This window comes from Dermacentor silvarum, chromosome 5, assembly GCF_013339745.2.
Source record: "Dermacentor silvarum isolate Dsil-2018 chromosome 5, BIME_Dsil_1.4, whole genome shotgun sequence".
NCBI lineage: Eukaryota > Metazoa > Arthropoda > Arachnida > Ixodida > Ixodidae > Dermacentor > Dermacentor silvarum.
Genome location: NC_051158.1, coordinates 48,037,298 through 48,058,394, shown reverse-complemented (window position 1 = coordinate 48,058,394; position 21,097 = coordinate 48,037,298). Strand labels below are relative to the sequence as shown.

At 48.8% G+C, this 21,097-nt stretch overlaps 1 protein-coding gene across 1 annotated transcript in view; it reads right to left on the bottom strand.

The window, feature by feature from the left end:
* LOC119453374 (fatty acid synthase-like) overlaps positions 1 to 21,097 on the bottom strand; it is a 112,142-nt gene that overhangs the window by 51,823 nt on the left and 39,222 nt on the right. Inside the window, 7 exon segments of the mRNA XM_049667927.1 lie at positions 218 to 372; positions 5,554 to 6,781; positions 7,600 to 7,773; positions 12,421 to 12,622; positions 12,625 to 12,680; positions 13,684 to 13,900; positions 15,176 to 15,433. Of these exon segments, the coding sequence (XP_049523884.1) occupies positions 218 to 372; positions 5,554 to 6,781; positions 7,600 to 7,773; positions 12,421 to 12,622; positions 12,625 to 12,680; positions 13,684 to 13,900; positions 15,176 to 15,433 (2,290 nt within the window).

Below are 21,097 nucleotides of genomic sequence, written 5' to 3'. Positions count from 1 at the left end.
TATATTTCAAAGCAAACCTTGTCAGTGAATTAACAACTTTGTCTTGAGTAGACGCTGTCAAAGCAGCTATTCACAAAGATATTCTGCGGTAACTGCTTGGCGGCGTGGTTGCCTGCCTTTTCATTTGCGACATATGTAATATAGTACGCCATTTACTATTCCTTCAGCGAACTTAGAGCAAAGGTGCTAAATGGGTCATGAAGAACTTGTTACTTACAAGACAACGTGGTGAAGTGCCTGTAGGAACCCCACCGTCCGTCGCAGTACACGTTCATTGCCAGATCGTTCTGCAGTACATCCTTGTACTGCGGGTTGTTTGGCGCGAAGTCCACGATCTTACTGGATCCTTGAAAGCTTGCGTCAAATACGCACCTGTTTTAAAAAGAAAAAAAAAACTATGAAGCGCCAACCAACCCCCGCTTATATCCAAGAATGCATTTAGCATTATTTCAGTCGTGGTCGCTTTGTGACACTATGTCGCACTATGTGTTTTGAGTGGCACTCCCCTAACCACCGAGCTTTACCCGTACACGGACGCCAGTCGGTAGTCGGTACTTCGAGCACCACTTCCTCAAGGACTAGTTCCAAACCCCCTAATGCGTCTTCAACCAGAGGTGCACCTTCTCAACGACACGAGGGAAGAACGTGAGAACGCTCTCCTTAACATCAAGCGGTACCGCACGGTGCCACCACACAGCGGTGGTAGCATCTGTGCAGAAACGAGAACTAGAACCGGTAGTACCGCACTGCGGTAACGTACCACGTCGCGGTTTTTATCGCTACGTTATAGTTCACTTTCTTCGTGGTAGACGGCCTACGGAAACCGTTAGACACCAAGAAATTGCGATTAGTTCCCCAAAAAAGCTAAGCGCTTGAAATAATGGCCCAGGCGTGGTGTCGATTCCACGCATTTATGACTCAGACATGGATGTCTGTACTCCGTTTTGTATATATACCAAGCAACGCTATACGAAGGCTAGCGAGACATCTCTCACGGCTCATATTCGCGACCAAGAAATAGTGCGTCACACTTGAAAGTAATATATAGGTATGCGTCAATTTATTGAATGTAGCACTAGGTCTAATACCTATACGTCGCAAAATGTGACACATTTATCACGTGAAAGGCGTCCCTACTGTGATCTGATTACTATCGCAATAAAGTTTCGCAGTTTAGCACGAATCGCGAGGCAGTGACAGTGACAGCAAGGTTCAATGTTGCCGCTAGACTCTTCAGATCGATGGTGCTCCAACTATACGTGACTGCGAAATTTTGCTGCGACGCTGGACCCAAGGAAACTCCTGCTGAGTAGAAGGAACAGCGACTTGGCCCTTACCAGGCATCTCACAACGCTGGCACGATGGTCATCGCCAGAGGTGTTGCAGGCATCGCACCTCGGTGCTGCACCAGATGAGACTGCATCTCACCGTCCAATGAAATGTTAGATAACGTTAACCTGACGTTTACTGCCCGTGCCGTTCAAAGCAGCACATACACACAGCAGCTCAGCAGGAGCGCTATTGTGATTGTAGTATGCGCGCACACAACGCTCATGACAACAGCGGCAGGCAGAACACTGGCCTGGCTCAGGCACCGTGTCCGTAGCGTTGACGGTGCTTCGACTTCACTTCGTCTTGCATGCGTCGAGTTCGCCACACGCACTGCGTGTTCTGGAGGCACTTAACCCTCCGATGCTCCGTCGAGCGGGAGAGCACCACAATGGTGATGCCCTCGGCTTTTTGGCGCCATAAAATTAGCACGAGACCGGCGTTTACAGTTCATGTCAAGGCTGTGTTGCGTTCCCGCGTTTATTTTGCGAGAGGTGCTGCGTGACCTAACACGCCGATTTCTGGGTATCCGTTCTGATTACGCCTGGGGCGAGAGCGACTGTTTTACTGACTATTTGTTCTCTTCTGTTATAAATACATTGTAGCGGACATATTAGGTTAGAGACCACGTCGGCTCCTTCGTTGTTCTCCCGTATACAGGGAAATTGAAATAAAAAAAAAAGTTAGCGTAGCTTGGACTGGAGGCGCAATGCTAAAGAGACAGCGGAGCTGATGGGCACGTAGCTAATCCTGGCTTTTGGGCTAGGCTAAGCACTACCAAGTCATCCCCAGCATTTTCCGGAATTTATCATAAGCGCGGCCTCTTCTTCGGGAGTACGAACTAGAGCATTGCACGGGCTCGGGCTTACCCGAAAGCCCGGGCCGGGTAGAACAGTTTTTTCACGGGCTCGGGCCGGGCTCGGGCACGGCGTGTGCTTTTTGACCCGGGCCCGGGCCGGGCTCGGGCTTTCTGGTGGTGTGCATGTAACGTGCAGCGAGTTATTCTCGGGCGTCTCAACTCTGAAAAACATTATTTATTGGTCTCGGGCCGGTTTCGAGTCGGGCTGGGGCCGGGCTCGGGCCGGGCTCGGGCCTAAGGTAAAGGGGTGGCGGGCCGGGCCGGTCGGGTAACGTAGATTATTTCCGGGCCCGGGCCGGGCCCGGTTCTTGCCATAAACGTTTTGATCGGGCTCGGGCGGGCCGCCCAACGTAAAAACGGGCCCGGGCTGAAAAAAATCGGCCCGTGCAGTGCTCTAGTACGAACTATATTTGGACGTCCCATGGCTTCTACTGATCGAGCGCCGTTGCGCACACGCTTACATAGCTGTTGCCTCAAGATCAGCGCATGCGCAGGCCCAATCGTTATCACCGCGCATGCGCAGATCTCGGCGCGGAGGCGGAAGCCGATTGCGCGCAGTGTCTCCGAGCTGCTGCCGAGCTGCTGCCGACGCCGCCCCCGTTTCTCGCGTTCGCGCCGGGGAAACGGGGGCGGCGTCGGCAGCAGCTCTGCGCGTTGTCTCGTCGGTGCTGCTACAATTGCTTTCTCTCTATCTCGCTCTCATTTTCTCTTTCATTCTCCCGAGCATAGCGCGCGCCGCGCGCATGCTCTCGCCTTCCCTCGCCTTAGCGTGCCATGTCAAGGCAACATGTGCACGGCACGGAGAGGAGGCGAGGCACACGCCGCTCCGGAGGTGGTTGCTAGGCAACACAGTGACGTCATAGCTCGGCGAGGTTTTGCGGCAGTAGGCGGCACTTTTTACGGTTAGCTAGAACAGCTTCGCTGTTAATAATAGTTAGTGAATATATGTAAACGCCGAAGTGATAATAAAGGTATGATTTCGTTCTCACATATCATCAATGATAGCACGTGGTGGTCGCGGCATCAGTGGGTAAGCACTGAAAAGCGTAACCCGCATTTACCCCCTGTGGCTGGTCAGGGGTTATGGCGTCGTGTTGCGGAGCGCGACGTGCAACGGTCCCATTTCGATGGAACGGAACGCAACAACACGCGCGTTACGTGCACGGTAAAGTACCACAGTGGGTCAAATTATTCCGTAGCCCTCACACTACAGCATCTCTTATAGCCAACTGTGCACTTTCAGGGAAGGTAAACCTCAACGTTAGTAACCTGCGTTTACATCATTGTCACCCGTCTCTGAACTATGCTTCATGTCCTCCTTATATTAAACACAGTGTCTACTGCGCATACTAAAAGCACGTTTCCCGTACATATCTTAAGTTGTTCATTATGGTTGACATTTTAAATGATATATTTCTAATAAAACTCAGTATGGCTCTCAAGAGTAAGACATCTGCATACAGAGACAACAAACGGTGCTGTGTTTTCAAGTGTTACAATTCTGTCCTTTCCGTGCTACATTTACTTTTTTTTTCGGTACGACTCAGCAACGGGCCCGGTCTACGTTGTCAGTCTTGCTTCAGAGACAGTTTAGACGGCGTGCAATCAAGACTGGTTTAAACTGCTCATTCAGTCTCAGACTATCAACGACGAGAAAACAGATGGCTTAACTTAGTGTTGATTGTACATATTGGACAAGAAAGGATGCTCAATAAGGGTGCATAAGGAACTAACCCCCGTATTCTAAAACGTTTCTCAACTGAACACTCCAACTTGGCTCAAGAAAGTAGATGGTAGCGCCTCTCCTCGACAGAAGTGGGCTTGCACTTCATTGACACTACACAGCAACTCTTGAGACGTGCAGTGTCTTCTTCAGTCGAATGGCGCGGTGTCCTCAATTCGGTCGATTGCAGGAGAAGCTTCGAGTCGAAGGTAGTTAGGAATACGGGGATAGGTCTACTTCACACTCCTTTCACAGTTGGCTACTATTTTTTTTTCCTAGTCCTCAGTCTACCCACATTTTATCTCCTACCTGTCAATAGCACATTCAAACTTCAAGATTTATTTTATTTCGCTAAGAGAAACAAGGTACGAGGCAAAAAGCTGCCCTGAAGCAGCTTGACGTGACGCAGGGCCCGTTCATAAAATGTCAGCAGGGAACACAGAAGCCAGTACAGTTTTCACCTACATCATAAATAAAGATGCAGCACACACGCAGCATTTGAATTCACAGCAAGTGAACGAAATTATGACACTATCGTTTCTACATCACGTGGATAAAATAAAGGATGCGGAGGAAAGAGAAAGGCAGAAGGCAGGAGGTTAACCAGAATAACGTCCGGTTGGCTACCCTACGGCGGGGGAATGGGAAAGGGGAACACAAAGATGACAGCGAGAGATAGGAGGGAAGGAAAGAAGGGAAATTAGCGGTGAGTTCGCTGACGCGTGTGTTATTGCACTAATAGCCACAGACGTTGACACAAGCTCGTCCTCCTCAAGAAGCACAAAAGTGCCTTCACCGCTTTATGGACCGACAAGCGATGGGGGCAATGTTCCAGCAGCACCTGCACGGAAAGCGTCCGATTGTCTCCAGTTTTTTTTAGCGCGTTAGCAAGTTCTTGTCTTTCTGGGGCATATCGTGGACAGTGGCACAGCAGGTGGTCGATAGTTTCGTCGGTGCCGCAGACCTCGCATGCTGCACTGTCGGTCATTCCAATTAATGTAGAGTGTGCCTTTGTGAAGGCAAAATGATAAATTATATGACACACTGAGAAGTGAAAACAGCGGTGTAGGAGAACTATAAAAAATCGGATACATTAGCAACAAATGCTGGTGTGACCCTACGCTAGGTTGTGGTATTTAGCGGAAACGCGCTATTACATGTGCTGCAAACGCACAAAGAAAAAAATGACTAACTGCTAAACACGCCCAAAGTTTGTTTCCGTTCAGGCCGCGCCACTCGTACGTACTTCATGGCAATAGATATTACTGCCATTTGATGACAATGTGTCCTCGCAACTCATTCGACCGTTGATTGCGTACTCTTACTGTACCATAGACAGCTGCACTGGAAATAAATATTTTTGCTGCGCACTGAAAAATTCTACATCAATTATGCGTACTAATGTTGTAATGTTACTTTTTTAACTTTTGCCCACTAAATATTTTTTATGCTGATATGAGAATCGTCGAACCAACTTACTGCATTCGCTGCAGCTATCATCAACGCGATGTTTAGTGTCAATGAGAGCATGCGTGTAGCTTCACTTACAATGGCATCGAGTAAGTGAACCTCCTACACACTTCATGACATTACCATCGCACTTGTGGCACGAGTATAAAACATGCACGCAACTCGCGCTCACCTGATGTTTCTTAGACCTGTCTCCAGCCGGAGGCAATTCATCAGGCCCACGATGCCGCTGATGCCGGCGTCCTCCGCAACCAGCCACAGGTTCTGTCCCGGTGGCTTGCCGTCGTACTCGAGAACCCTTGTCTTCAGCGTCTCCAGCCAATCAAAATTGGCACAGTCCACTTTGATTACACCATGTCCGGTTACTTCGACAACGTTAGGTACCTTTCGTAGCAGTAGCAACGTCGAAAATGTGTTGGACTTCAGGCCCACCACGCGAAAACGTTCAGCTCCGAACTCCGACGCCACCGCTTGGCTGGTCTGATGCGAGAACGGAGCGTTGCCGACGGTTGACAGGAACGACTCTGCCGGAGACAGAGCTGAGCGATGGGAGAGAAGCACGAATCCGCGCTCCTTGCAGTGTGCCGACAGCTGTTCAGCGAGAGCCCGTGAGCGATTGGAGCCGCAAGCCACGTCGCGGACGACGATGAGGTCAGCCTCGGGAAGACCGTTCATGGAGGAAGAGGTCGGGTCCAACGTGACCGCCTTGACGCCTTCCGGTAGATCTCCAGGAGCAAGCTCGTTGGGACACGGGTGAGCAACGGTGTACTCGATCTTTAGTTGCGTGTTCGAAAGGGTCAACAAAGGCACCACGCAAGGTGCCAAGAGGGACGCCGATCGCTCAGGTACAACCTCGAGAATTCGAATCCTTTTAGGGCTAGTGTTCTCCACCACGACGTCGAGAAGGCTCCTCAGGGGATCTTCCCGGTACAGGGCCGTGTTAAGCAGATCCTTGCCCGCATCTTTTTCAAGCGCAGCCAGCGCCGATTTGATTGCGGAATGTAGACACGAAGTAGAGACAGCAACTTCCTTGCGAATGGCGGAAAGGATGCGCAGGAGGACGTAGTTTTCGGCGGGGGTTTCAATGTAGCTCCGCATCACCTCCTCGGACAATTCGGAGTTGCCATTGGTGACGCCGCAAGCAGCTCGAGCAGTTTCGTCTCCGCATGACTCCAGGATGCGCCGGCTGACGGCGCTGCACACGTCTACGTACTCACGCACGGCGGATTCCCGGGCCCGCCTATCGAACTCGTCGTCGACGTATGGCACGAACTTGTATTCCTCCAGGCGCGGTGTCAGCTGCGCTGGGCGTCGGGGAGCAACGCTCGTCTTGGCTTCGCGAAGGACGACTCCTCCGGCTCGACATGTGTGCAAGTACTGGTCGCGCACTATCGGTATACCTGCGGAAGGGCGGATGCAGCAATATTGAAGTACAACACGCCAATAAAACGGTTAGTTTGTCGTTGTTCATTCTTTCTTTTTGCACCATGTACGAAAAGGCAGGAAAACAGGAACAAAGGATTGGAGCTCACACTTATAGCTGGTTTATCAGTGTCAGGTCACCTATATGTATAGGTTAAATGTCAGTCCGAAATACAGGTATAAAATTAAAAGACAGCAAAACAGAAACAAGAATATATGTATAAAGACTCGATCCTGATGCTCACGCAAGCCAGTCTGTAATCATCTCTAACCAAGTCGCCTTTGCACAGTATTAGAGCAAAAGCAGAGACAACATATATCGCATATGGTGTTGTAGCGTCATCTTCTTCATCGCGCATGATCATCAGTCATAATCGCGCCGCGCCTCTCGCGTGGCTCAGGTCACAGGTCGCGAGATGGAACAAAACGCGTTCTCATTCTAGACCGGGCTGGTCGCCGCAACCAGCCGCTCCACTCTCTCGTGTACACTGTAACATAATTTACAACTCGCAACCTTACACCCAAGGGTGTAAGGGAGTGAATTATACACACATTTACACCCTTTTCCACTTGTACGGGTGTAAAATATTTTAAGTGTAGTAACGGGCAGCACGAATCGTCTGTAGCCGCCACGTAGTCTTCCCACAGCGTCCTGCTTCGATATATATTTCTTTGCGCAGGGCGTGATATCATAAATTTGGTATTTCGATTTACCCATCGGGCGCTGTTAACGTCATTCTCTTTACTTCTCCGCTGTCGTGAACACCAAAACAAACGAACCCCGTAAACCGCTTACCTGATTCTCCAACTTTCTCTACGAGCTTTGTATGGACGTCAGGATCGACGCGGCATGATTGTATCCTTGTGGGCAACCTGACGGTCCGCTGGGTGCCATCGAGAATGGCGAATTGAAGCATGCTGTCGATGAAGGTTACCCAGTTGTCCTCCCACTTCAGCTTGCCGCAGTTCCCTGCGAAGTGAACACGATCGCAGCGTCAAACATCCCAGTAAGCGACACTTTTTTGCCACCTAGTGACCGCAAAATAGAAAGCAAGCTTGCAAGCAGACAGCGCGAAATGAATGTGTCTTTATAAAGGGGTCGTCATAGACTGTCGTACTTTGGTTGCACGCAGGATCCGGGCGAACAGAGGAATTCTATTTTTGGCATAACCAAATATATATATATTAACCCTCAGTTCCTAAATATTCTTACAGCGCAAGGCGTGACGTAGACAGACACAAGAAAAAAGAATCACATGAACAGCGCTGACTTTCAACTAGTTTTAAAGCAGAAAGTACAATTTTATGGGACTGCAAGTGCAATGCTAACGCCAAATTGAAAAGGCAACTCATTATTGGTGACGGAAATTGACTGCACACTTACACATATATTGGAACATCGCGCCATCCCGGCATACTTAACATGTCCCTTGTAATTTTTACTCCACGCCTGCCTACAATAGCGCAACCTTCAAAATTCGATCTGCAGCCCCACTCTCTATCGTGTACCGCGAAATGCCCTTCTACATGACATAACATTACAATATTGTGAGGCAGGGTATAGAAGGGCACTTAGCAAAAAGTAAGCAAGTGTTACACGTTTGCAAAACGGGAAGGCGGAAGCCAGCCAGCTGTGGAAAAAGACGACGACGAACGCGCTAGAAGTGGCACTAGCACGTCTCTGTGACCACGTGACGTGTGCAATCAGGCGAGCACTAGGCATACCTTTATTAAGCCACAACCGTGGGGAAGCCGTGGCTTCAGGGAAGCATGCTCGTCTCGATTCCCACCTCGAGTGAAATTTACCAAATTTTGTTTTCAAAGCAACTAATTCACTTTGTTTAAAGGAATCCTCCCTGAGAAATGTGACGTCAATCCGAAAATTTTAGACTTGTTTTTACGCTTTACGCTTTTGTGCTCGTCACGGCGCAGTTTCGCCAAGGTCACCGCAAGGGCACCGCCAAGGGCACTGCCAACATAGACACCTAAGGCTTTCCCCATAAAACACTGCAGAAATGTGGCTGCAGAACCAATTTTGAAGGCTTCGTAATTGTAGACAGGAGTGGCGTAAAAACCACAAGATAAATAACTGACTCTCCCGAGATGGTGCATTGTGGTAATATGTGTGTAAGTACCACCAACTACGCTTACCGATAGAGTGAGTCAGTGAGTGAGTGAGTGAGTGAGTAAACTTTATTCGGTCCACGATAGACGCGAGTAAACTGGACGTCACCTGGCTAGGCCCACTCGGGGACCATCAGGTCAAACCTGACGGCCCTCTCGCGGGCCCTCTGGACTACCAGGATTTGAGAGGTCTGATCCTGGGCCTTAATAAGCGTCATCATTTCCTCTTGGGTGAAAGGGGGACCGGCAAAGGCGCATCCCCACAGGACATGCTCGAAGTCTGCATAACCACCACACATGGGGCAGTCCGGGCTTGGGAACCGTTCGGGGTACATTGTATGCAGTGCCGCAGGGCTCGGGTAAGTAAGTGCTTGTTTGTAGAAGTCTGAGAGTGACTGCCTGGGCCCTACACAGCGAGGAGTGCGGCAGAGGCAGGAGTCTTCTTGAGTTAGATTATTTGAACACAACATGTCTCTTTGATGACGTAGAAGTAGCAGTAGTTGCATGTGGTGTGATTAAGTGACAAAACGGTGCTTCTGTATGTTTACGTTCCATTTTGATGTTTTCATTGCACAGTCCCAGTAGCTGCTCTTTTTTATTTTTTATTTTTTTGTTGAGGGGGGGGGGGGTGGATAAAATAAGCTGGAAGTCAGCGCTTCTCGTGTTGTTTCATGTGTGTTGACTTTGTCAACTCTCATATAGCCCTGTGCTGTTGGCATATTTAGGTTGACTGGCCAACTAGGCCAAACCTATTCTCGGTTCCTATGCTGCCCCTCGCTCATTGCCTAGCCAGAATCTTGACTATGGGTGAACTTCATGCCTTGAGGTGTGCCTAGCCAGAATCTTGACTATGGGTGAACTTCATGCCTTGAGGTGACATCGCAAATTTGTTGGCACGCTGCCCTCTCCTGACTTCACGTGTTACGTGACGCCCGTAGTTTAAAGAACGTTCCACAACCTCCGCCGTGGACGTGAAAATGGCGCTGGCTAACACTCCAGCGAGTCTAGGGGCTCTATAACATAAAATAATTTGAATATGTTTTTATTCCAACCTCCTGACGTCATATTCACGTAAACGCCGACGGAAGCATAGGGCGGTAATCACAGCGTTGTTTCAGCAGGCCAATAAAACGCTCTCCTCGTTTATAGAAAGTCACTTTTGTTTGCTTTCAAAGGGAATATTGTTGCCTTACTTAGTTTTTCTTATCTTTGTCATCTCGCTCTTTCTTTCTTCTTTCCTAGCCTCCTTCCTATCTTCCATTTCTATGTTTCTATCTCCTCCTTTCTGAAGAGAGGGCAGGCGTTGTGCCCCTCCCGGTGGCAGTTGCCAGCCTTGCTCCTCGCTTTCCGTTTCCTGTGTATGTTTTCAAATCAAATAATAATAATAATAATAATAATAATAATAATAATAATAATAATAATAATAATAATAATAATAATAATAATCTCATCGGCTGACCAGAGGCGAGGAGGATGCAGAAGTGGAGAGGGTTTCGGTGACACCGTGCTAGTGCAGTGCAAGTAGGTAACCTGATGAGGAGGGTGATGTCAGCGTCTGCGATTGGCTCGCTTCTTGCTTAGCTTTCGGTGTCTGGGAGAAAATGGCCGCGGAGTGCAACGGGAGAGTAAAAATGCAGCTAAAGCGGATCCTCAGCGAAGAAACTTTGGCAGAGCGATGTCGTGTACTTGCTGAAAGGGTTTGATGACGTTACACTGCGACGCAAGCATTTTTATTATACGCAAATAAATCCATTCGAGTGAGCGGAGTGGAGTGAGCGCGTTACATGCATGTGGAGTGTGTTATATATAGTAAGAAAAGGACAACACAAACGCCCGAAAGGGACAACACGAGTCGGCGTTTACCGGAATGTCTTTTTCGTGCCTCTTGTGTCCTTGTTTCGTACTTTTGCGTTTTAGTAAAGTTGCGCCCGCCTCTGGTCGGATGTCAGGTGTTGCTCACGTCGATGAAAGAGCACGCTTTCCAACACCCTGACGTCACTTCTACCACTCACGTTCTTTTTTTTTTTTTGCGAGATGGCGTCAGGGCGTCTGTAATGACGGCCTATGGCAGACCCTTTCTGGTTCTGTGCCATTCCTCCAAAACGTTCTTCACCACACAGCACGGACGCTTAGAGACAGCGTCCATAGACCACCTCAAGCCGGTATACGTGGAGGCAACAACCTACTATTTAGTACGCGTCCGGAGCCCACATATTTTAGTGCCTGAACTTGCGATTTGGGGCGCTATAACGTAAAATGATTCCAAACTGTTTTGATTCCAAACTCCTGACGTCAAATTTACGTAACCACCGACGCAAGCATCCGGCGGTGACCCGCAGCGTTGTCTGAACAACCCAACCAAAAACTCTCCTCGTTTATAGGAGGTCACCTTCGTTCGCTTTCAAAACCAATAACATTGTCTACACTCAGCGGTTTTTCTTATCTAATTGGCTGACAAGAGGCTAGGAGCACGCTCTAGTGGAGAGGGTTTCGATGGGGCCTAGCCAGCACAGTGAAAATAGATAACCGCATAAGAGGGTGGTGCCAGCTTCTTCGATTGGTCCGCTTCGCCTTACTTAGCTTGCCGTGGCTGGTCGAAAATCGTGGCGGCGTGCAACCGAAGGATAAGAATGCCGCTAAAACGGATCCTCAACAAGGAAGTGTTGACAGAACGATGTCGTATACATGCCGAAAGGGCTCCATAACGTTTTACTGCCACGCAAAAAGGTTCGTCATGCGCAAATAAATACATGCTCACCGCCAGGTGCGAGTAGCGAGGGCCTAAGCGATCGGCGGGCAGCCATCTTTGATTCCTTTCGGAACGGGCCAGTCCGTAGCTATTCAGAAAATTTTTCAGTTTTGTTCGGCATATTAATTCATTTTTTTCGCGTACACGTCACTTTGACGTGGTGAGTTTTCGCAGTTTTGTGACGTCGCGTGACAGACAGGCGAAGTGGGCGTATCCAGAAAACATTGGACCAATAGCAGAGAGCTAATGGTGAAAAGACATCGAATCAGGAATGATTATTTTTCTTTTGTGCGGTTTAATCATGCATAATCAGTGTGTAAACTTATATCAGATGGGGAGCTATCGCGGTTTTCGTGACGTCGCGTGACAGACAGGTGAAGTTGGGAGTGGCCCGAAAATGTTTTGACCAATCGTGGAGGCTGATTGCAGAAATTGGAATCAAAACAGTTTGGAATCGTTTTACGTTATAGCGCCCTTGGTCGCGTTCACGAGAGCACCCGCTTTAGCTAGGAAGTAAAGTTACACTCACATCAACGAGTGGAGGAACAAGAAAAAGGACAGGCACAAGGGCGCGTACTCAGTGGTCCTGCAGTCTACGGGTGGGTTGATTTTTGGTTGGAGCCCTACGTTACCATGAATTGCAAGCAATTTGATCGGCTCTCCTTCGTTATAAGCACCGTCACAGTTGCGCATAATGTGAGCAAACAGCCACAAGGCCGAAATTCAAGTGATCGAGTCCCTCACCGCTTAGATTCACCTCGATGACACCTTGGAAGCTTCCTGAATATTCGAGGCCGCGAAGCCTGAACTCCTTGTAGATGTCTTCACTGACCAGCTTGTCACCGACCACCGCCTCAGCTGACGGGCACGGCGGTTCTTTGTCGAGAAGCTTCTCTCCTGCTTCGGCCATGCGAATGCGACCGCTCGCTGCCAAAGCGCCAGCCCTCGCAGACATTCGAATTCACCCGAAGCTCGCATCACGTTGACCAGGAACTTTACGGGACCTGCGAAATAAGCCATCACTTAAAGAAGCACGTAGCAATGACATTCGTTTATTCAGCGGTTGCTGCTTGGGGCCAGCGACCAAGCGACCACGCGATGGGCCACTCGCCATTATGCGATCGTTATATTTAATTAGCTTGGTTACGCTAACTGTATACACACGCGCCGCGGTTGGTTTTGTGACTGCGGCCTTTTCGGCGCTGAGCGGAAGTAATTATCAACGCGTACTTCAAAGCGCTTTAGGCCAGACGACTCATTCGAAATTCGGGAGTCGCACGCTTAATTCATGAAGCTTTCAGATCGTAAGCATTGTTCCCCGTTGGTCGGCCCGCCTTTGCTTATAATATGCAAAAAAAAAACAAAAAAAAAAGTAGAAACGACCCTATTTCTTGACATAGGCGTCTGTAGTGGCACTCGCACCTCGGCGTTGGTGTACCCTGGTGTATTGTTTGGGTTAACTTTTTGTATTTCTTGTGTTAACTTTGTGTTATTAAAGTGAAGTGCGACACAGATAATGCTTCTGGATTCTTGATGTGAACGATGTAAAATACATTACACTACACTAGGGCCAGCGTCCTCGTCGTCGGAAACACGACGGTACACAATACTTGGCCCGGCGTCCTCATCGTCTACTTCCATGGGGAACGGAACGGGCAGGAAACCGAACTCGGAGGAGCGAGCGAGCGGAACTGGCGGGAAACTGCCACACTCATGGAGCCAAACCTCCACGCACATTGGCGTACGGCAATTAGTGATTTCTAATTATTGTCTGATCATTCCTGCCACTTTCGTATAGTTCTTATTTCTAGTGAGTTATTTTGAATTTAGAAACACTTTTTTTTTAATTTCGCACAAACCGGAAGTCAGTGGTCGACCGGAAATCGCTGCTTAAGAAACAAGAGTGCCACTCGCTACTCGCGCCACCAATAACAATTAGCTGACGTGTTATCGCGCAAACATTTCTAGCGCAAGAAGTTCTTGCCCTTAACCATTGAGATGACTCACCGCGACTCGGCAGGATGGTCGCCCTGTGGAAAATGACCTCCTCGAAAACTACGGGCACCTGGTGGAACGGCTTCCCGCAGCGTTTGGCGAGGGACTTCCAGGCCAGCATCATGTAGCCCGCCGCGGGAAATAGCACACGGCCCTCCAGTTGGTGACCGGCCAAGTAGGCGTCGCCTTCATTGGCCTCCAGGTCAACCTCGACAACCTCCTCTGACGTCTGCAACATTAGGACAGCATCATATCGAGGAACGTAAAGTGTAAGCTTCTTTCCAAGAAACTGCAGATTTACTACAAGCGTGCTCTGACTGGACAGCATGCAAGTGGAAGGCGAATAATTGCGTTGTAACTCAGTAAACTCCGTAGCTGATTTGGTTTCTGGCACATTGCCAGTTTCTTGCATTACGGAGCACCTGTGACATGGGCGGCAGCAACAGCGCTAGAAGTGGCATCTCGTGACAGATTGTTCAACCATAAAGTGCCTGAAACCATTTTCGTCGGTGTTCCCGTCGAAAGAAAACAAAAACGCAAAAGTCGCAGTTTCATCCTGAAGGGCGAAGCATCAATTGCGATAGCAAATTCGTAGAGAGCTATACGAAGCAAGGACAGTAGTTGAATGGGCCAGTGTAAAGTTGTAATCATTCGCTTACTAACCAAATAGACAAGCACGGTGTCAAGCGCGCACAGGTAAACATGAAAACATCTCTCTCGATGACTGCGGAAACTCGCTGTGAGAACGCCGGAGTGAGAAAGCGCGCCAGCAGCAGCGGGCAAATTGACCTTCGCGCTGTCTCTTGTCTCGCTTCAACGCGAACTAAACGTCGAAAGCACAGCGCATACGAAGCTACCGGCACGCGGCGCATGCACGTTTTCCCCATCGCAGATCGCTTTGAAGATGAGGCCCGCCTGGCGGGCACTTCGCCCACGTCTCAGATCGCTTTCAGGATATGGCGTCCGCGCGGCCGCGCTGGGAACACCAACCGACGGAGCATGATGCAACCCCCTCCCTCTCCTCGCGTGCGCTACATTGAGCCGCGATTGCCGGCTCAACCTCGTACGCTTTCACTCGCACACATAGCGTACGGTGCGCGGCGACGATTTTATCGCCGTTAGACTTTATACGGCGATGGCGACGATAACGGCGACGACGATAGCGATGACAGAAATGCGCTTGGAGTGTCCATATAATTGCTCTCGCAATAATATATGCACTCATCAGTGCATGGCCGGCTGATGACTTCTTTGCCACCAGCTGCGTAGCAGGTAGCCCGTCACTATAATAGCCATTCGGCGCACTTATGCTGAGCACAATACCACAACATCGCACCACCAGCAGCGCCGCACACGTGCTCGTCTGCTGTGTTCAAGTGTACTGCATAGTACAATACAAATAAGGACAAGCCGAGAGCTTCTACGAACCGTAAAGAAAAACACGGCATGCCAGAACCATCCCTAGCTAGAACGGAGGCGCATGAGAAAGCGGCAGTAGCCTCACCTGCGCCGAGGTGTGGAAGTCGCTCCACTTGACGACAGTCCACTTCTGGGTGTGGTCCCAGCTGACGAGGTGGGAGATGCTAGGGGTGCCACGAGGCACGGGCCACGGCACCGGCGGGTACAATGGGGCCAAGTCCAGCTGGACTCCCAGGGTATGCAACTTGCCGAGCGAGTTGAGGAAGAATGCGGGATTGTCTTCGTTCCGCTTCATCAGACCTAGGCAGCTGGCGCCTGCTCCAACGGCTCGACGCAACACGGACTGCGCACAGTTGTCATTACTATTAACATCACTACAGGACGAAGGCCTCTCATAGAGATCTCCAATCGCCTCTGTTTGGCAACAGCTGACAGCATTATATGCCTGCAAGTTTTCTAATTTCATCAGAGCACCTAGTTCTGTGCCGTTCTCGACAGAGCTTCCAGCTTACCTTTGAATCCATTGTAACAGTTGTAACACGTGTCAAAGGCTTCCGCTTAAATTATTCTTTAGTTCTTTGTACAGTAAATTCTGAGGACAACAGACGCAAGCACAGCAGGTGAAATACACAATACGCTGCGCCGTTATTGAGCTCAGTATCATTGGAGATATTGCTCGCATTTCTTATTTCTGGCACCTCTTCCATTATAATAATGTAACTACATTGATGTGTGAATGCGAATTGTATTGAACGTTTAGTGAAGATGTCGACACAGATGTACCACAGAAAACTACTGGCTTATGAAGTCAGAATTATCATCCTAGTCAGTAGGATGAGCGGTTATATTTTTCTGCACGCTTCTAAGTTGATGTATATATGTATACAGGGTGTCCCAACTATCATGCACTAAGATTTAAAAATATGCAAATTCCACATAGCTTCACAAAACCAAGGTAATGTGGTTTGCCGTTGCTTTTAGATACAGTAGTACCCCATTAACTCAAAGCAGTAAAAACTCGAAAAAAGTTCGAGATAAGCGGAGTTTCGAGATAGCCGAATTCACGAAAATATTAGCATAACCACAGCGTAAAGCCAACATGACGCCTTTCCATTATGGCGCCTGTAACCGAAGACTTCCTCACAAAAGCTCAATATACCAGCAGCGGTACTTTTCGTACATCATTTTTGCAATATTATGTGCGACCCAGCAACCGACTCGTTGGTCGCATATAGGCCACGGCGAACCTCTCACATATAAGCGCAAACGCAGGTGGATGTTGACACCGTGTTCGAAACCGAGTCACGCTAAAAATCTCGCAACTAGCTCGGCTCCCCGGAGTTTTCGACCGAGGATAACCTCCGCAGAGCGTCGTTCTGACCACTGACAAAGAGCGAAAATGAACTGCACCGGTTAAGCCATGCCAAAGCGACGAACGACGCCCTCTAGATGAAGACACAGATCTTGAGGCCATTGTTCACCTTTGGACACTAGGTGGTGTCCAAAGCTTGACGTCTACGACATATTTCCAGCTTCCACAATTGTTTTCGCCGTTTGCAGTCCCTGAACAATGGCCTCAAGATCTGTATCTCTCGAAAGCGCCATGTCACGCGTTGCGAGCAAACGCCGCGGGAAAGCTCTCGTCAACGCCCTGCACGACCGCCAGCGAAGCCACGCACAGCAGCTGCCTCCGAGCAGCCGGCACCTACAATTTTCTCATTGACACTTTTCATCTAATTCAAATATTTGAAAAGTTGATTAATAATTACGACTAATTATGTAATTTGGCGCAATGCAAAAATAATCTGAGCACCTCCAAGCAACAGCAGGCAACATTACCTTGGTTCTCTGCAGCTACATGGCATTTGCATATTTTGAAATCTTGGTGCGTGATAGTTGGGACACTCTTTATATGTGTATGTATATTTGTATATGAACAAGAAGCAAGGAAACCGAGGCTATCAATTTTTATTATTTATATTATAAAAAGCCAACAAACAATAACATGAAGTACAGCATATAGGTAAAAGTTATCTGCAGTATTTAATTGAAATAAAAATAATAAGTTAATGGAAATGAAACCGGATGAAAAAAAAAAAATACAACTAACCGCACGTGGCATACGAACCCGCATCTTCGCATTACACGTGCGATGCTCTTACCAATTGCGCTACCGCGGCGCCGGTTTGGCATCCACTTTCCCGGGTATTAATGCTCCTGGCATTTGACAAATGCACCCGAATTTCTGGCGTCGTTTGTAACTGTCGCGTCTAATTGCCTAATGACACTAAAATTGCACTCCAGTACGAGTTTCGCTGGGAAAGCTATAGATATGTGTATAGCTCCTCGGTTTCCGTTCATTAGATATCGTCGATCTTGAATCCGGCTGCTTTGATGCCTTGTAGCATATGTGGGTTTATTGACCGCACCCCACTACAACTAAAACTGGGATTGTTAGCCAGCGCCCCCACTCATGGGCTTGGCGGTGGATGCGGAACATCCGTTCTGCCGCAGTCGTCACGTCTGCGTTAACATTGTGGGTGAATGCAGCAAAGCTGCCGGATTTTAGACCGACGCTATGCAATGAATGGAAACCGAGGGACGAGGGACACGATATATATATATATATATATATATAGCTTTCCCAGCTAAACTCGTACTGCAGTGTAATATTAGCAGCATCAAGCAACTAGAGCCGACAGTTACAAACGACGCCAGAAAACCGGGCGCATTCCTCAAGTGCCAGGTAATGCGGCGGCGGCTTCCCAAAGGGGCCTACCATTTCAATAAGATGTAGCAGACGCATGTGGCTCGCAAATGAGCAAGTATTTCGTCTTTGGGTTGTCATAAACATTCCCATTGATGAATGCAACCAATTGGTACGGTGGTTGCAGTTTCAGAAAAGTCGCAGTTTCGCCCGAAAGGGGAGGCATCGATCGCTATAACAAAATTATTAGACAGCTATACAAAGTAAGGATAGTAGTTTTATCCGCCGTATAAACTTGCAAACATTCGCTAACTAACCACATTAAAAAGCATGGTGTCAGCGCGCACAGGCAAACATGAACGCATCACACTCGATGACCACGGGCGCTCGCCGTCCAAACGCTGGCGTGAGGAAGCGCGGCGGAAGCAGCAAGTGAAGTGACCTTCGTGCTATCTATTGCTTCAACTCAAATTGAGCGTAGAACGCAGCACGCACAAAGGTATGAGCCGTCGAAGCGCCTAGACTCTGCTCTCAACGCAGATCGCTTTCAAGATATGGTGCGTGCCGCCACGGCACGCAGTTGCTGTGGGAGTACAACGCCGCGTTTCACCCTTCCCTCGCCCCGGGACCTAGTGCGCGACGGAAGACCACGTGCTTGATTACCGCTTTCCTCCCTTGCGTGTGTGAGATTGAGCCGCGATCGCCGGCTCCCCTCGCACGCTTTCACTCGCATATACAGCACACGGCACGTGGCGACGGTGTCATCGCCCTTGGACTTTATACAGAACATCACGGCAACGCCAACGGCAAAAATGCGCCTGAAGTGTCCCTATAATTGCTATCGCAAAAAAACATAGTTCTGAATTCCAGTTACAACTGCCAATTTTGTGTAGTGCTAATGATGTCGGTCTTGCGACACGCGGCCGCAGCTCAAACACCTCCAGATACGAACCACGAAAATGACCCCATATTTGCATATTTTTTTTCGATTGCCGTCAATACAGGCTATCGCAATTACAGCGTTTCCAAAATACCACCTTGTGCACGCATCCACGACAATGTTTCTCATCAGGTAATGCTGCAGCGCACGTTACCTTGAAAGGGCCAGCACTGAGTTGACGCGCTCGTACGGACGCGGCTTGGAAAACTATATCGCTGTGCAGGTACGGTCCGCTCTATTCGCTACACGGCACGAATGAAGAGAAGAAGACACCCGAAAATAAATATGCGCAATTTGAGCCTGCGTTCATTTCAGCGCTTGTCTACCGTCTACGAATTCCCCTGAAATCTGCAGGATTTCGCCAACAGATCTCGGAGTTTCGCATTTTCGAGGCAGCGGTGGCTCTGAACGACTCAGCAGTGCTGCGTACCAGGCTTGCAGGAGGACGAAGACACGCTCGCCATCGCGGAAACCATGCCACCAGCGGCGCGCGCTGCAACGCAAACGCGTGCGTCTACGGTCCTGCGTACGACCATCGATTGTCGAGTCTGCCCGCCATGGCACCAATCGGCGCTGGTGTCGCGGACGGGAACTTGAGGTTTCTTCGCCTATTACCAGAAAACTCGGGTCGGTGGGTATGTAGTACTCGGCATGTACCGTTGTGTACGGGCCCATTCTTGGGCAATCCTACTGAATGGACATGCGACCGTAGCACAGGGAGTATGAAACATTAAATGTTTTGAGACATGAGTCATACCTATGTGCGTTTACAGATCTCGTGAACATTCTTCCTTAGACAAGCGTAATAAAATACATCGTCTTGGTCATCGCGACGCAGACCATTAGCAGTTACCGCTCGTGAGACTGTGCTGCCGTCATCAGCAACTACGGTTGCCTTGCTAACTCAAACAAGCTTCGCGTCATTTAGGGTAAAAAATTACATTGTAACTGCGCGTCGTCGTTGCTGTTCTTTAACCTATCGCTGTATGCATCTGCATTCTGCACCCATTCAGTGTATGCCTATCGAGTATTTCATGTCGATCTTGTTTGTCGTAAATGTTCTTCCGCAGGCCTGTCCCTTTGTTTATTCATCATGCCCTGCACTGCCTGCAAGAATCGCATTTCTACAGGCAGTGCATACGAAGTAATAAGCACAACGTTCAGGATATGCAGACAAAAGAACTTGAAGACAACTCACCTCGTTTTCAACGACAAGACAATATCTCTTGCAGATACACGGTAAAGACGCATTACCGGAGCAATCGACGAGCTAGTTATAGCGCCACGGCAATTTAACGCCTCAAGCTTACAACTTATCCAAAAACAAGAATTGTTTTGGATAAACCACAGAAAGAGTAATGTAACGAAAAATGTTAGGCCTGACTTTAAGAGACAGGAAGACAGCGGTGCGGACCAGAGAGCAAACGGGAATAGCCTATATCCTGATTGACATTAAGAGCAAAAAAATGGAGCTGGGCTGGCCACGTAGTGCGCAGGATAGATAGTCGGTGAACCATTAGAGTTACAGAATGGATACCAAGAGAAAGGAAGTGCAGTCGAGGACCGCAGAAAACTTAGTGGGGTGATGAAGTTAGGAAATTTGCAGGGGCAAGTTGGAATCAGCTATCGCAAGACAGGGGCAATTGGAGATCGCAGGGAGAGGCCTTCATCCTGCAGTGGACATAAATATAGGCTGATGATGATGATGATGATGATAACCTGAACTTTTAATGCGTAATAATTACATGGCTCATGAAGCGTAAGATCCGGCGGCGTCCCCGAAGATGGTACAAAAAGTCACGCGGTCATAGCCGATCAACGGGAGTTGCGTGGGCGCTGGGTTCCTTGAAGCACCACTTGGTGGCGCTCACCTCCGCGCTATTTGTATTTGTACCATTTGTAATCTGTATCTGAAAAGCGTGGACACAGAATGGAGGAAGAGGTCAAGAAAGTTGGCAACCAAGTACAAGATAATTAAAGTTGTAGATAGACAACCAGGAGTCATCAGAAAGAAAATGAGAGAAATAGAGACAGTGAATTGAAGGAAAAGAATGAAAACAAAAAGGACATCAATGAATACTTACGAGAATGAGAAGAAAGAAATTAGAAGGGAAAATCTGTACGATAATACAAAGGGCAGTGCCTTGCTATTTGAGGCTCGAGCCGGTTGCCTGAGGACCAAAACATACGGAGCAAATATTCGGAACTAGATGAGGCATGTGTATGCTGCAGCAAAGATCCGGAGACCATTCAACACATCCTAATGGAATGTGAAGGGATTCACCCAGTGAGACCAGTAGGTAACGTACAGCTTCCAGAAGCGCTTGGGTTTAAAGTGTACGAAAGCATCAACCGCTCAG